The sequence below is a fragment of the Protomyctophum parallelum genome (genome assembly GCF_964188405.1).
Source record: "Protomyctophum parallelum genome assembly, chromosome: 5".
Classification (NCBI taxonomy): Eukaryota; Metazoa; Chordata; class Actinopteri; order Myctophiformes; family Myctophidae; genus Protomyctophum; species Protomyctophum parallelum.
In genome coordinates, this window is record NC_139702.1 from 15,350,465 (window position 1) to 15,365,464 (window position 15,000).

Genomic DNA, 15,000 nt, shown 5'->3' on the forward strand with positions numbered 1-15,000 from the left:
CGGTTCAACTCCCTACAACTACCCAGGTACGGTTCAACTCTCTAAACTACCCAGGTACGGTTCAACTCCCTACAACTACCCAGGTACGGTTCAACTCCCTACAACTACCCAGGTACGGTTCAACTCCCTAAACTACCCAGGTACGGTTCAACTCCCTAAACTACCCAGGTACGGTTCAACTCCCCAAACTACCCAGGTACGGTTCAACTCCCTAAACTACCCAGGTACGGTTCAACTCCCTAAACTACCCAGGTACGGTTCAACTCCCTAAACTACCCAGGTACGGTTCAACTCCCCAAACTACCCAGGTACGGTTCAACTCTCTAAACTACCCAGGTACGGTTCAACTCCCTAAACTACCCAGGTACGGTTCAACTCCCTAAACTACCCAGGTACGGTTCAACTCCCTAAACTACCCAGGTACGGTTCAACTCCCTAAACTACCCAGGTACGGTTCAACTCCCTAAACTACCCAGGTACGGTGAATGTGTGTGTGAATGGGTGAATGTAATGCACAATCTATGTAAAGGTGTGTGTGAATGGGTGAATGTAATGCACGATCTATGTAAAGGTGTGTGAATGTGTGTGTGAATGGGTGAATGTAATGCACAATCTATGTAAAGGTGTGTGAATGTTTGTGTGAATGGGTGAATGTAATGCACAATCTATGTAAAGGTGTGTGAATGTGTGTGTGAATGGGTGAATGTAATGCACAATATATGTAAAGGTCCTTGCATAAAAAAGCTCTATAAATGCACCATATATGTCATAAGTCATAATTTATGTCACCATAATATTATCCAAATCATGCAATATGTCCAGACCCACATCTTTAAACTCATTCCGTGCCAAAGACGAGATTTACTAGAAAATATACAGTACCTGGAGAAAGCGTGTGGGCTCGAGCGATAGCTCAGCCAATCACAACGCAGAATGGCACACCTTCCAGCCAATCACACGGACAATATCTGAGGACGCAATCCCTACAATTATTAGCCCATTCTGGGCGGGAACCCATTTTGGTGTTAGCATCATGTCATGCTTTAGCTATTGAAAAATAAAAGACATTTTTAGAATCTGATCTCAGGTCAGAATGGGTTAATAATGAAAACGTCAGGATGTAATAGAGATTTTTAGAATCTGATCTCAGGTCAGAATGGGTTAGATGATGAAAATAACAACAATAACAACAACAATAATAATAATATCTGCTCCACAGCCACCTTCTGCTCCAACCCTCAGTTCCTGCTGCGTTTGGAGGAAGATGATGATGATGATGGTGGTGATGAAGGTCCAGGATGCAGCATTCTGATTGGTCTGATGCAGAAAGACGCTCGGCGGGAGAAACGCTTCGGACGAGACCTCAACACCATCGGTTTCGCCGTGTACCAGGTGAGCTAACGATGTGTACCAGGTGAGCAAAGAAAATGTGTACCAGGTGAGCAAAAAATGTGTACCAGGTGAGCTAACGATGTGTACCAGGTGAGCAAAATAAATGTGTACCAGGTGAGCTAACGATGTGTACCAGGTGAGCAAAATAAATGTGTACCAGGTGAGCAAAAAATGTGTACCAGGTGAGCTAACGATGTGTACCAGGTGAGCAAAAAAAATGTGTACCAGGTGAGCAAAATAAATGTGTACCAGGTGAGCTAACAATGTGTACCAGGTGAGCTAACGATGTGTACCAGGTGAGCTAACGGTGTGTAACAGGTGAGATAACGAGACCTCAGTACCAGGTGAGCTAATGATACCTCAGTACCAGGTGAGCTAATGATACCTCAGTACCAGGTGAGCTAATGATACCTCAGTACCAGGTGAGCTAATGATACCTCAGTACCAGGTGAGATAACGAGACCTCAGTACCAGGTGTGATAACGAGACCTCAGTACAAGGTGTGATAACGAGACCTCAGTACCAGGTGTGATAACGAGACCTCAGTACCAGGTGTGATAACGAGACCTCAGTACAAGGTGTGATAACGAGACCTCAGTACCAGGTGTGATAACGAGACCTCAGTACAAGGTGTGATAACGAGACCTCAGTACAAGGTGTGATAACGAGACATCAGTACCAGGTGTGATAACGAGACCTCAGTACCAGGTGTGATAACGAGACCTCAGTACCAGGTGTGATAACGAGACCTCAGTACCAGGTGAGATATCGAGACCTCAGTACCAGGTGTGATAACGAGACCTAAGTAACAGGTGTGATAACGAGACCTCAGTACCAGGTGAGATATCGAGACCTCAGTACCAGGTGTGATAACGAGACCTCAGTACAAGGTGTGATAACGAGACCTCAGTACCAGGTGTGATAACGAGACCTCAGTACCAGGTGTGATAACGAGACCTCAGTACCAGGTGAGATAACGAGACCTCAGTACCAGGTGTGATAACGAGACCTCAGTACCAGGTGTGATAACGAGACCTCAGTACTAGGTGTGATAACGAGACCTCAGTACCAGGTGAGATAACAAGACCTCAGTAGCGCTTAATAATGAATTGCATTTTTCTAGCGCTTTTCCTAGTGCTCAAAGCGCTTTACAGGTTCATTCATTCATACATTGTCTCTGCTGCCTCAGCAGAGACCATAGACTGTAAAGAATATGGACAAAGCGTTCGCCGGGTCTAACATGAACGTAAAATGAAGCCTGTAATCATATGGTAATTCCTGATGTAAGTCGCCATCTTTCTAGATCCGTTTGGTACCAGCTGGCCATTGGCTGGCTCCGTTTTGGACCAGCTGGCCATTGGCTGCCCAGACAACGAGGCGGGACTTCCCCCCTTCTTCTCCGTTGGTTTTTATTTTGACTCGAGTGGGTGGGGGATCCCGATCATAGACTGTAACGGTAGCCACGCCCCTCAGAACATACGCGATGTTTTTTTTTCTTTATGGTCATTTTTTTAATTAATGGGACCATAATTTTCCAAAAAGAATATTATGACATTAGAAATGAGACTTTAAACTAGTGACTGGAAGAAGAAAGTATTCATGACCATGTTTATTAAGGTAATACAGTCTAGGTGAAGTTGGGCCAAAATACATGGGCCTCTATGGAGCTATGGGGCTTTTTGGGTCCAGTGACAGCGCCACAACAGGCCATTATATGAACTACCGATTTCAAATGAGGCTTCACGAAATATCTGGCTGACTGCCCCCCTGGCAGAGACACACACATTATAGGGTAGATATAAGCTAAAATAGTACACTACAATACGGGACGGTACGGTACGGTACGGTAAAATAGTACCGTACTAGTTATTAACCTTTTGACCTTTCTGCTCTTCTCTGCAGGTTCCTGAAGAGGTGTGTATGATGACACACGCACGCACATACGCACGCACGCACGCACGCACGCACGCACGCACGCATGCACGGACATACACGGACACACACACACACACACACACACACACTAAACATGTTGCGCCACATATTTAAAGACACACCTCTTCCTGTGATGTCATCAGTACAAGGGGCGGAGCAACATCCACCTGGGTCCTGATTCGCTGCTGAGACAAACGTCTGTTGCCCGTAGCAAAGCCTTCAGCAACATCAGAGAGGTCAGGGGTCACCATTGATTGATCAAATACTTTATTATTGATTAGCACGTTAGCATTAGCATGTTAGCACTAGCCTTGCCTTACCTTACTTACAGGCGTATGCAAAGGCTCAACTTATGTAATTTATTAGATTTATAATTTAGCATTTTTTAGCAGATTACCGTTAGACAGATGCTAGGTTCACGGGTTAGTTTTAACCTGCCACGGGTTAGTTAGTTAGTCAGACTAATGCCTGCCTGCCTGCCTGCCTGCCTGCCTGCCTGCCTGCCTGCCTGCCTGCCTGCCTGCCTGCCTGCCTGTCTGTCTGTCTGCCTGCCTGCCTGCCTGCCTGCTAGGTGTGCGACAGGTTTAAACTTCCTCCAGGAGAATATGTCATCATCCCGTCGACCTTTGAACCCCATCGTAAAGGAAGCTTCCTGTTGAGAGTGTTCTCTGAAAAACTGACCAATGGCAGGTGAGAGAGTGCTTATAGTCTAGGGGAGGGGCTACGGGCTAAGATGGAGTCTGAAGAGTTTAGATTGGGAGTGAGTCTGTAGTTCTGACTGTAATGGGAAGTCCATTCCATAGTTTAGATTGGGAGTGAGTCTGTAGTTCTGACTGCAATGGGAAGTTCATTCCATAGTTTAGATTGGGAGTGAGTCTGTAGTTCTGACTGCAATGTGAAGTTCATTCCATAGTTTAGATTGGGAGTGAGTCTGTAGTTATGACTGTAATGTGAAGTTCATTCCATAGTTTAGATTAGGAGTGAGTCTGTAGTTCTGACTGTAATGTGAAGTTCATTCCATAGTTTAGATTGGGAGTGAGTCTGTAGTTCTGACTGTAATGGGAAGTTCATTCCATAGTTTAGATTGGGAGTGAGTCTGTAGGCCTAGTTCTGACTGTAATGTGAAGTTCATTACATAGTTTAGATTTGGAGTGAGTCTGTAGTTCTGACTGTAATGGGAAGTTCATTCCATAGTTTAGATAGGGAGTGAGTCTGTATGCCTAGTTCTGACTGTAATGTGAAGTTCATTCCATAGTTTAGATTGGGAGTGAGTCTGTAGTTCTGACTGCAATGGGAAGTTCATTCCATAGTTTAGATTGGGAGTGAGTCTGTAGTTCTGACTGCAATGTGAAGTTTGGGAGTGAGTCTGTAGTTCTGACTGCAATGGGAAGTTCATTCCATAGTTTAGATTGGGAGTGAGTCTGTAGTTCTGACTGCAATGTGAAGATTGGGAGTGAGTCTGTAGTTCTGACTGTAATGGGAAGTCCATTCCATAGTTTAGATTGGGAGTGAGTCTGTAGTTCTGACTGTAATGAGAAGTTCATTCCATAGTTTAGATTGGGAGTGAGTCTGTAGTTCTGACTGTAATGGGAAGTCCATTCCATAATTTAGATTGGGAGTGAGTCTGTAGTTCTGACTGCAATGGGAAGTTCATTCCATAGTTTAGATTGGGAGTGAGTCTGTAGTTCTGACTGCAATGTGAAGTTCATTCCATAGTTTAGATTGGGAGTGAGTCTGTAGTTCTGACTGTAATGTGAAGTTCATTCCATAGTTTAGATTAGGAGTGAGTCTGTAGTTCTGACTGTAATGTGAAGTTCATTCCATAGTTTAGATTGGGAGTGAGTCTGTAGTTCTGACTGTAATGGGAAGTTCATTCCATAGTTTAGATTGGGAGTGAGTCTGTAGTTCTGACTGTAATGGGAAGTTCATTCCATAGTTTAGATTGGGAGTGAGTCTGTAGGCCTAGTTCTGACTGTAATGTGAAGTTCATTACATAGTTTAGATTTGGAGTGAGTCTGTAGTTCTGACTGTAATGGGAAGTTCATTCCATAGTTTAGATAGGGAGTGAGTCTGTAGGCCTAGTTCTGACTGTAATGGGAAGTTCATTCCATAGTTTAGATTGGGAGTGAGTCTGTAGTTCTGACTGCAATGTGAAGTTCATTCCATAGTTTAGATTGGGAGTGAGTCTGTAGTTCTGACTGCAATGGGAAGTTCATTCCATAGTTTAGATTGGGAGTGAGTCTGTAGTTCTGACTGCAATGGGAAGTTAATTCTATAGTTTAGATTGGGAGTGAGTCTGTAGTTCTGACTGCAATGGGAAACATGACATTACAACACACTGCCACCCGGAGGATGAAACATGACATTACAACACGTTTTCTGTTGCAGTCCCATGGAGGAGGATGTAGCTGCCACTGTGGACGAGGTAGGTACCTGTGTGTGTGTGTGTGTGTGTGTGTGTGTGTGTGTGTGTGTGTGTGTGTGTGTGTGTGTGTGTGTGTGTGTGTGTGTGTGTGTGTGTGTGTGTGTGTGTGTGTGTGTGTGTGTGTGTGTGTGTGTGTGTGTGTGTGTGTGTGTGTGCCAAAGATGTGTCACCTATGTTTCATTCCTCCGTTGTGTTTCACAGAAATTCCTGTGTGAAACCAGAAATGTTTCAATGCAATGACCCAACCGTGTTTGCAAATATAACTGCAAATAAACCAGATGTCATTATAATTGACGACAACAGCAGAGAGGTTTTTCTATTGGAAGTTGGCTGTGCTTTTGATTCAAGTTTAGAGTAAGCTTTCCTTACTAAACAAGTAAAATATCAACCATTAGTACAGGCCATTATACAACTGGGCTATACGTGTCAGCTCATTGTTTTTATATTTGGCAGCCTGGGCCATGTCCACAGGCTAGTGGTCAGAGGCTTGAGGATTATAGGGCTGTCCAAGTGTAAGGCAAAGCAGCTTGCAACATACTGTTCAATCTCCTCCATTATAGGCAGTCGGTCTATTTGGAGGAGAAGGTGCTTTTTGTACCCATGATTTACTTTCGGTGTTGGTAATAATATGACAGACTGAAGTGACCAATGTTGGCTGTGAATAAGTTAATGTGTTACCTACTGTATATGCTGTACATTTAGGGCTTGTTTGGACTCAAGCACTGAGACACGTGATGTCTCGAGTGCGTAGTATATCAGAAGCAACTGAAAATATTTGTGCCCTTTTATAAATGTGTGTGTGTGTGTGTGTGTGTGTGTGTGTGTGTGTGTGTGTGTGTGTGTGTGTGTGTGTGTGTGTGTGTGTGTGTGTGTGTGTGTGTGTGTGTGTGTGCGAGCGTGCATGCATGCGTGTCTAGCCTGACGTCAGAGACAGTGACGTGGATCCACATTTTCAACATCTCTTCAAGCAGATCTCTGGAAACGTAAAGACTCGTTACTCAATAACTATTACTATTACTACTATTATTACTATTACTCAATAACTATTCACTTACATGAAATTAATTCATCTGATTGGTCAATGTTTCATTCTTTCATCTGATTGGTCAATGTTTCATTCTTTCATCTGATTGGTCAATGTTTCATTCTTTCATCTGATTGGTCAATGTTTCATTCTTTCATCTCATTGGTCAATGTTTCATTCTTTCATCTCATTGGTCATTCAGGACTCAGAGATCTCGGCAGAGGAGCTGCAGCAGATTCTGAACACGGTGGTGACTCAGAGTAAGAACACACGCACGCACACGCACGAACACACAGACACATGCACTCACTCACACACACACACGCACGGACACACACACACACACACACACACACACTCACGCACAAGCACACGCACACTCACACACACACACACACACACAGAAACACGCACGCACACACACAGACACACACACACACACACACACACGCACATGCACGCACTCACAGACACAGACACACACGCACACGCACGCACGCAGGCACGCACGAGCACACGTGCACGCACAAGCACACACACGAGCACGCGCATGTGCACGCACGCCAGTTTTAAAGCCGAGTTAAAAGTCTTTCTTTCTTCCTCCCTCCCTCCCTTCCTTCCTCCCTCCCTTCCTTCCTTCCTTCCTTACAGGAAGTGACATCAGAACTGATGGTTTCAGCCTCCAGACGTGTCGACACATCGTCAGCCTCCTGGACGTAACCTTTGACCTTTAACCTTTGACCCTGAACACAGGTCACTGTGACCTTTGACCCTGAACAGTGAGTGTAGGACATATTAGCAACACCCAGCGCCCAGGTTACTATTAGTAACACCCAGCGCCCAGGTTACTATTAGTAACACCCAGGACGAAGTTCACCGTCCTTTACAATTTTCAATTTAGGCATTTAGCAGACGCTCTTAATCCAGAGCGACTTACATTAAGCAAGAACAAAAGCATGGGAATACATCACAAAAAAGCATTTATCATAAAACATGCGTAAACTAAGAAAGTAACAGTGGAATATCTATATCATGAGACCATACATATAAACTATATATATACTACTATGCTATACATGTACTATGGCGTGCTATGACTATACAATGCAATTATAGTGCTGTCTACATAACATGCTATAAGTCTGTATCAGATGCTAACTAAGTGTACAGAAATCCTATCTAAGGGGGTAGGGTAAGTGCTATGGGCCATGATGGAGTCTGAAAAGGTGGGTTTTCAGACTACGGCGGAAGATTGGGAGTGATGCTGCAGTTCTGACTGCAATGGGAAGTGCATTCCACAGTTTTGGAGCCAGAAGGGAGAAGAGTTTGGGACGTGTGGAGCGTTGTCCCGGCGTTTTTAGTGAGGGTACTTCCAGCTTCCCTGCGTTGGCTGATCTGAGTGCGCGGGAGGGTTTGTAGGGTTCAATCATAGATATGGGGGAGCCATACCTTTGGTTGCTTTGAATGCCAGCATCAGAGTTTTGTATTCTGTGCGGGCAGCGACCGGGAGCCAGTGGAGGGAGCGGAGCAGGGGGGAGACATGTGAGAATTTTGGCTGGTTGAAGACCAAGCGAGCTGCGGCATTTTGGATCAGCTGGAGAGGCTTAAGTGCACATGCTGGTAGGCCAGTAAGGAGGGAGTTACAATAGTCGAGTTTTGACAAGACTGTTGCCTGGATTAGGAGCTGGGCTGATTCCTGGGTGAGGAACGGTCTAATTCGTCGTATGTTATAGAGTGTGAACCTACAGGATCGAGTGACAGCTGTGATGTGAGCTTTGAACGAGAGCTGACTGTCCAGGACAACACCGAGGTTCCTGGCTGTTGGGACAGACGTTACCAGGGCGTTGTCTACGGAGATAGTTAGCTCCCGCATAGGGCAGGACTTAGCTGGGAAGAAGAGAAGCTCAGTCTTGTCTGGGTTCAGCTTGAGGTGATTGGAGGACATCCACTGTGAGATGTCAGCCAGGCATGCAGTGATGCACTCTTCCACCTGAGTGGCAGAAGGGGGGAAGGATAGAAACAGTTGTGTGTCATCGGCGTAGCAGTGATAGGATATATTGTGAGCAGAGATGATAGTGCCAAGGGATTTAGTGTACAGTGAGAAAAGGAGAGGACCAAGTACAGATCCCTGTGGGACCCCAGTTTGGAGGGTTTGGGGGGATGATAACAGACCTTTTCAGGAAACCTGGTAGGTCCGGTCGGTGAGGTAGGAGAAGAACCACTTTAGTGCCGTTCCACCGATGCCTAGATCCGCTAGGGTGTCTAGGAGCAGCTGGTGGTTCACTGTGTCAAATGCTGCCGATAGGTCTAGGAGAATCAGTACTGCAGAGTGGGAAGCAGCTTGGGCAGCATGTAGTGCTTCTGTGACTGCCAGCAGGGCAGTTTCTGTGGAGTGGGCCTTCTTGAATCCGGACTGGTTGGGATCCAGCAGATTGTTCTGTGAGAGATGGAGAGAGAGATGGTTGGAGACAACACGTTCAATGGTTTTAGAAATAAATTAAAGGAGTGATACCGGTCTGTAGTTCTTGACATCTGAGGGGTCAAGGGTTGGCTTCTTGAGGAGTGGTGTTACTCTGGCTGACTTGAGGGCAGATGGGACGCAGCCTGAGGTTACTGAGGTGTTGATGATGGAGGTGATGAAGGGGAGCAGATCAGGTGCGATGGTCTGGAAGATTGGAGACGGGACAGGGTCAAGAGGACAAGTGGTAGGTCTAGAGGATGTTACTAGTTGTAGAACCTCGTCTGGGGAAAGAGGAGAGAAGGAGGACATGCATGGTATGTTGGGGTTAGTGTTGGTGATGGAGGTTATTGATATGAAAACCGATCGCATCGCTCCACAGGCTGGGAGCGCCTGTTGCACAACATTCGATGTTGCGCAACAGTGGGACGTCATCAAAAATGTTAACTCTGATCTAAATCATTCCGTCCAATTCTAAGAAAAGCTTTATGTGTTTATGAGACGGCCCACCGCGTTCCCGTCGCTAGTCGCGTCAGAATTAATCTTACCTCCCGTTGTTGTCGATCGCCTCTAGAGTGTTTTGGCTACATTTAGCTACTTCAGCTACATCCGGGATAATATCTGGTCCGTCGGTAAATGTGCTCCGCTGCTATAAATCGCTGGGCGCTATGATTTAATGGAAAATAACCCCTGAGTTTAACAAAAGATTAGTAGTAGCAATAGATTAATTAATAACAATATATGAGTTCATAACAATAGATGAATTAATAACAATAAATTAATTCATAACAATAGATGAATTCATATACAATAGATGAGTTCAGATCATCAACCTTGACTCAGATCTCAGAAAGATGGATCAGCTAAACTGGGCCTGGTGGAATTCCATGCTCTGTGGACCAAAATACAGCAATACCTGGTAAGATATTAACAACAACAACACCTGGACCAAAATAGTTTGTTGTGTTATTGTTGTGTTAGTGTTTGTGATGTTATTGTTATTGCTGTGATGTTATTGTTGTTATTGTTGTGATATGTTATTGTTGTGTTATTGTTGCTATTGTTATTATTGTGTTATGTTATTGTTAGTGTTTTTGTTATTGTTGTGTTAGTGTTGTGATGTTATTTTTATTGTTTTTGTTATTGTACAGGAAGTGTTTAAAAGTCACGACTCTGACAACTCTGGAGCGATGAGCAGTCATGAGATGAGATCAGCTCTGTCTGAGGCTGGTGAGCTCATTTACATGATTACTGATATTATAATGAGATGAGATCAGCTCTGTCTGAGGCTGGTGAGCTCATTTACATGATTACTGATATTATAATTAGATGAGATCAGCTCTGTCTGAGGCTGGTGAGCTCATTTACATAATTACTGATATTATAATGAGATGAGATCAGCTCTGTCTGAGGCTGGTGAGCTCATTTACATAATTAATGATATTATAATGAGATGAGATCAGCTCTGTCTGAGGCTGGTGAGTTAATTTACATAATTAATAATATATAATGAGCAGCTCATTAACAATGTTTAATTACATAATAATGAGATGAGAGCAGCTCTGTCTGATGATGATGATGAAGGTGTCACCTGTCAATCACTCAGGTTTCCAGGTCAACAGTGATGTCATCCAGGAGATCGTTGGTCGCTATGCCGACGCCCACTTTGCCATCGACTTCGACTGTTTCATTGGCTGCCTGATACGAGTGGAGATGCTTTTCAGTGAGTGTTCTCTTGTTTTATTGGCTGTTCAGTGGGTGTTCTGTAGTTTCATTGGCTGTTCAGTGAGTGTTCTGTTGTTTCATTGGCTGTTCAGTGTGTGTTCTGTTGTTTCATTGGCTCTTCAGTGAGTGTTCTCTTGTTTCATTGGCTGTTCAGTGAGTGTTCTGTTGTTTCATTGTCTGTTCAGTGAGTATTCTGTTGTTTCATTGGCTGCCTGATACGAGTGGAGATGCTCTTTAGTGAGTGGCCACACCCATTATCTTATAGACCACACCCATCATCTATTTGGCCACACCCGTTATCTTATAGACCACACCCATCATACAATTGGCCACACCCATTATCTTAAAGACCACACCCATTATCCTAAAGACCACACCCATTATCCTAAAGACCACACCCATTATCTTAAAGACCACACCCATTATCTTAAAGACCACACCCATTATCCTAAAGACCACACCCATTATCTTAAAGACCACACCCATTATCTTAAAGACCACACCCATTATCCTAAAGACCACACCCATTATCCTAAAGACCACACCCATCATCCTAAAGACCACACCCTCTTCTTTCCTCTAAACAGAAATCTTCAAAACTCTCGACAAGAACGACAGCGGCAAGATCCATCTGGACATACAGCAGGTATTATTATTATTATTATTATTATTATTATTATTATTATTATTATAATAATTATTATTATTATTGGTGTTATTAGTTAATTGATTGTCTATTTTTAATTGGTTGTTTGTGTTTCAGTGGTTGTGTTTGGCCATCAACTGATCATCTGACACCTGAAGATCTACCACCACATGAAATCACATGAAATCAAATGAAATCACATGAAATCAAATCACCAGAATATCTACGATCATATCACAGGCTAACCTGTCAGGTGTCTGGTCTAGAGGGGCGGGTCGCGGCTGAGATTTGCGCACGCCCTGATTGGATCTCACCGATCTGTCAGTCACCCCCGGCCCCTCCTCTCCCCCCTAGTGCAGCGCTACGTCACATCATTTGGAGCGACACCCACCCGGAAGGGTAGACTCCTCCCACTTCTAGACCAGAGCGGCCAATCACAGCGTTCCTCCAGGCTTTCAACGTTTGCGCCGATAAAGATGAAAGCCTGGGTATTGACGCTAGATCAAATCAAAAATCAAATAAAGATTAATTGATTACGGGAAACACATTGTTATCGTTGTTGTGCATTATTTAATTAGCCTATGTTTTTATTTTTACTTCTTTAGAGATTTATTCAGTTTTTATTTCGTGTGTGTGTGTGTGTGTGTGTGTGTGTGTGTGTGTGTGTGTGTGTGTGTGTGTGTGTGTGTGTGTGTGTGCTTAAATGTAGCTAATGTTAGAGTCCACAGAAGACATGTAAATATGAAATAAATGCTTAAACATGTAGCTAGGTGTAATGTTAGAGACCACAGAAGACATGTAAATATTAAATAAATGCTTAAACATGTAGCTATAGGTGTAATGTTAGAGTCCACAGAAGTGAACCTTTCAAGCCTGTTTTCTCAACTTGCTGTTTCTCTGCAAGACATTAAATGAAAATTCAAAAAAATCCAATGGCAGTCCTTCAGTGACATTTGGTCACATATACTTACGAGTCTCATTTCTAAAATATAAATAATTATTATGTTACTCAAGTAGGGGAGAGCCAGGTCGGTTGACACGCATTTTACTAATCCCTCCCTGCACAGAGATGAATTCATTTAAAGTAACCAAACTTTTTTGTGAACAAGATACACTTGTCCTCTCCCATTACCCCGAGTGTTTTTTAATTTTGGTGAAACGAGTCGGACGCAATCGGCAAGCAAAGTGATCTTGCTTTTGGCAGGACGAAAGGTTTTGGCAGGACGAAAGGTTTTGGCAGGACGAAAGCTGCGGAAGTAAGAGCAAGATCACTTTGCTTGCCGATTGCATCCGACTCGTTTCACCAAAATTAAAAAAACACTCTGGGTAATGGGAGAGGACAAGTGTATCTTGTTCACAAAAAAGTTTGGTTACTTGAAATGAATTAATCTCTCCCCTACTTACTTAGACTTTCAGCGTGCAAAAACACAAAAGGGTCTGTATCTCGGTCAATCTTTGGCGGAAATGGATTTTTTTTGTCTGCGAGGCTTTTGCGAGCTGTGGAATCGAATGAGCCACATAATTCATCAAAGCCTCAGCTTCTGAATTACATTTTAAAACCTTTGCAATTTGCATATAGACTGTAGGTCTTATTTACATATGATTTGCATAAAGGTTGTCAAGAATGTTATGTAGGTCAGAATGTATTCACAGTAACATCTGAAGATTTAATATTCACAAAAATATACTTCTCTTGTGAACAAGGGTGGACCTTGACTGGTCCATTTGGTTCCATGTGGACCCCAACGGGTCCATATTTGGTTTCATGTGTACACTCTCAGAGTTAAATTAACAGTGATTTTACAATATAAATTGGGGGTCCCAGAGAGAGAAATGCCATTCAATGGGGGTCCGTAGCCCTAATGCATTGTCAAACTGGGGGTCCTTGAAATTAAACGGGTTGAGAGCAGGGGGGCAGTCAGCCAGATATTTCGTGAAGCCTCATTTGAAATCGGTAGTTCATATAATGGCCTGTTGTGGCGCTGGACTGGACCCAAAAAGCCCCATAGCTCCATAGAGGCCCATGTATTTTGGCCCAACTTCACCTAGACTGTATTACCTTAATAAACATGGTCATGAATACTTTCTTCTTCCAGTCACTAGTTTAAAGTCTCATTTCTAATGTCATAATATTCTTTTTGGAAAATTATGGTCCCATTAATTAAAATAATGACCATAAAGTCGCGTATGTTCTGAGGGGCGTGGCTACCGTTACCGTCTATGATCGGGATTCCCCTCCCACTCAAGAGTCTACTCCTCCCACTCGAGTCAAAATAAAAACCAACAGAGAAGAAGGGGGGAAGTCCCGCCTCGTTGTCTGGGCAGCCAATGGCCAGCTGGACCCAAACGGAGCCAGCCAATGGCCAGCTGGTCCAAAACGGATCTAGAAAGATGGCGATTTACAGTGCAAGGGATTTCAGGCTTCATTTTACGTTCATGTTAGACCCGGGGAACGCTTTGTCCATATTTTTTACAGTCTATGGTTGAGAGTCACTGCTAGAGCCGTATAAATCTTCTCTTATGGGGGTCCCTGGCATGTCTGTTCAAATGGGGGTCCCTGGCATGTCTGTTCAAATGGGGGTCCCTGGCATGTCTGTTCAAATGGGGGTCCCTGGCAGGTCTGTTCAAATGGGGGTCCCTGGCATGTCTGTTCAAATGGGGGTCCCTGGCATGTCTGTTCAAATGGGCGTCCCTGGCATGTCTGTTCAAATGGGGGTCCCTGGCATGTCTGTTCAAATGGGGGTCCCTGGCATGTCTGTTCAAATGGGGGTCCCTGGCATGTCTGTTCAAATGGGGGTCCCTGGCATGTCTGTTCAAATGGGGGTCCCTGGCATGTCTGTTCAAATGGTCCCTGACATGAACCAGTGGTCTATCAATCAAACCAAACTATGAGTATATTCTGGTCCATTGTGGTGATGTGGTTTCATTAAGGTGAAACGGCGCCTCCGGGTGGCTGACTGGAGTAATTGCTCTTTCAGAACGCGTATCAACCAGGTATCAACTCACACCACTGTGTGCGTCCGGTCTGCACTAGGCCAAAATGAACCAAGTAAACCCTTATATGATTGAATGAATTATTATATTATGTAACTTAGATATAATTTTACGTAGACATTGCACTCTGAATATAAATATAGTTTATATAGATATAAGATATCCCACTGTAATATGGCTCTTAGCTTATACGTATAACATAAAACATAAAAATAGTCATCATGAATCATATTATGATTCATGATGACTATTTTTATGTATTTATGTATTTCCATGTGTTGTTGTTTCTTACTGTAACTCTCTGGATCAGATCACACACTCATATACACTATTATTATTATTATTATTATTATTATTATTATTATTATTATTATTATTATTATTATTATTATTATTATTAT

The 15,000-nt window shown here is 43.6% G+C and overlaps 1 protein-coding gene across 1 annotated transcript in view; it reads left to right on the plus strand.

Moving 5' to 3' along the window:
- LOC310859460 (calpain-2 catalytic subunit-like) overlaps positions 1–11,852 on the plus strand; it is a 19,959-nt gene extending 8,107 nt beyond the window's left edge. The window contains exons 10-22 of the mRNA XM_083766010.1: positions 1,220–1,392; positions 3,295–3,306; positions 3,471–3,563; positions 3,899–4,017; positions 5,716–5,752; positions 6,670–6,735; positions 6,979–7,036; positions 7,428–7,492; positions 10,085–10,153; positions 10,386–10,464; positions 10,841–10,957; positions 11,547–11,605; positions 11,723–11,852. Coding sequence (XP_083622136.1) covers positions 1,220–1,392; positions 3,295–3,306; positions 3,471–3,563; positions 3,899–4,017; positions 5,716–5,752; positions 6,670–6,735; positions 6,979–7,036; positions 7,428–7,492; positions 10,085–10,153; positions 10,386–10,464; positions 10,841–10,957; positions 11,547–11,605; positions 11,723–11,746 — 971 coding nt within the window. The 3' untranslated portion in view covers positions 11,747–11,852. The remainder of the gene's footprint in view (positions 1–1,219; positions 1,393–3,294; positions 3,307–3,470; positions 3,564–3,898; positions 4,018–5,715; positions 5,753–6,669; positions 6,736–6,978; positions 7,037–7,427; positions 7,493–10,084; positions 10,154–10,385; positions 10,465–10,840; positions 10,958–11,546; positions 11,606–11,722) is intronic.
- Positions 11,853–15,000: the final 3,148 nt, after the last annotated feature.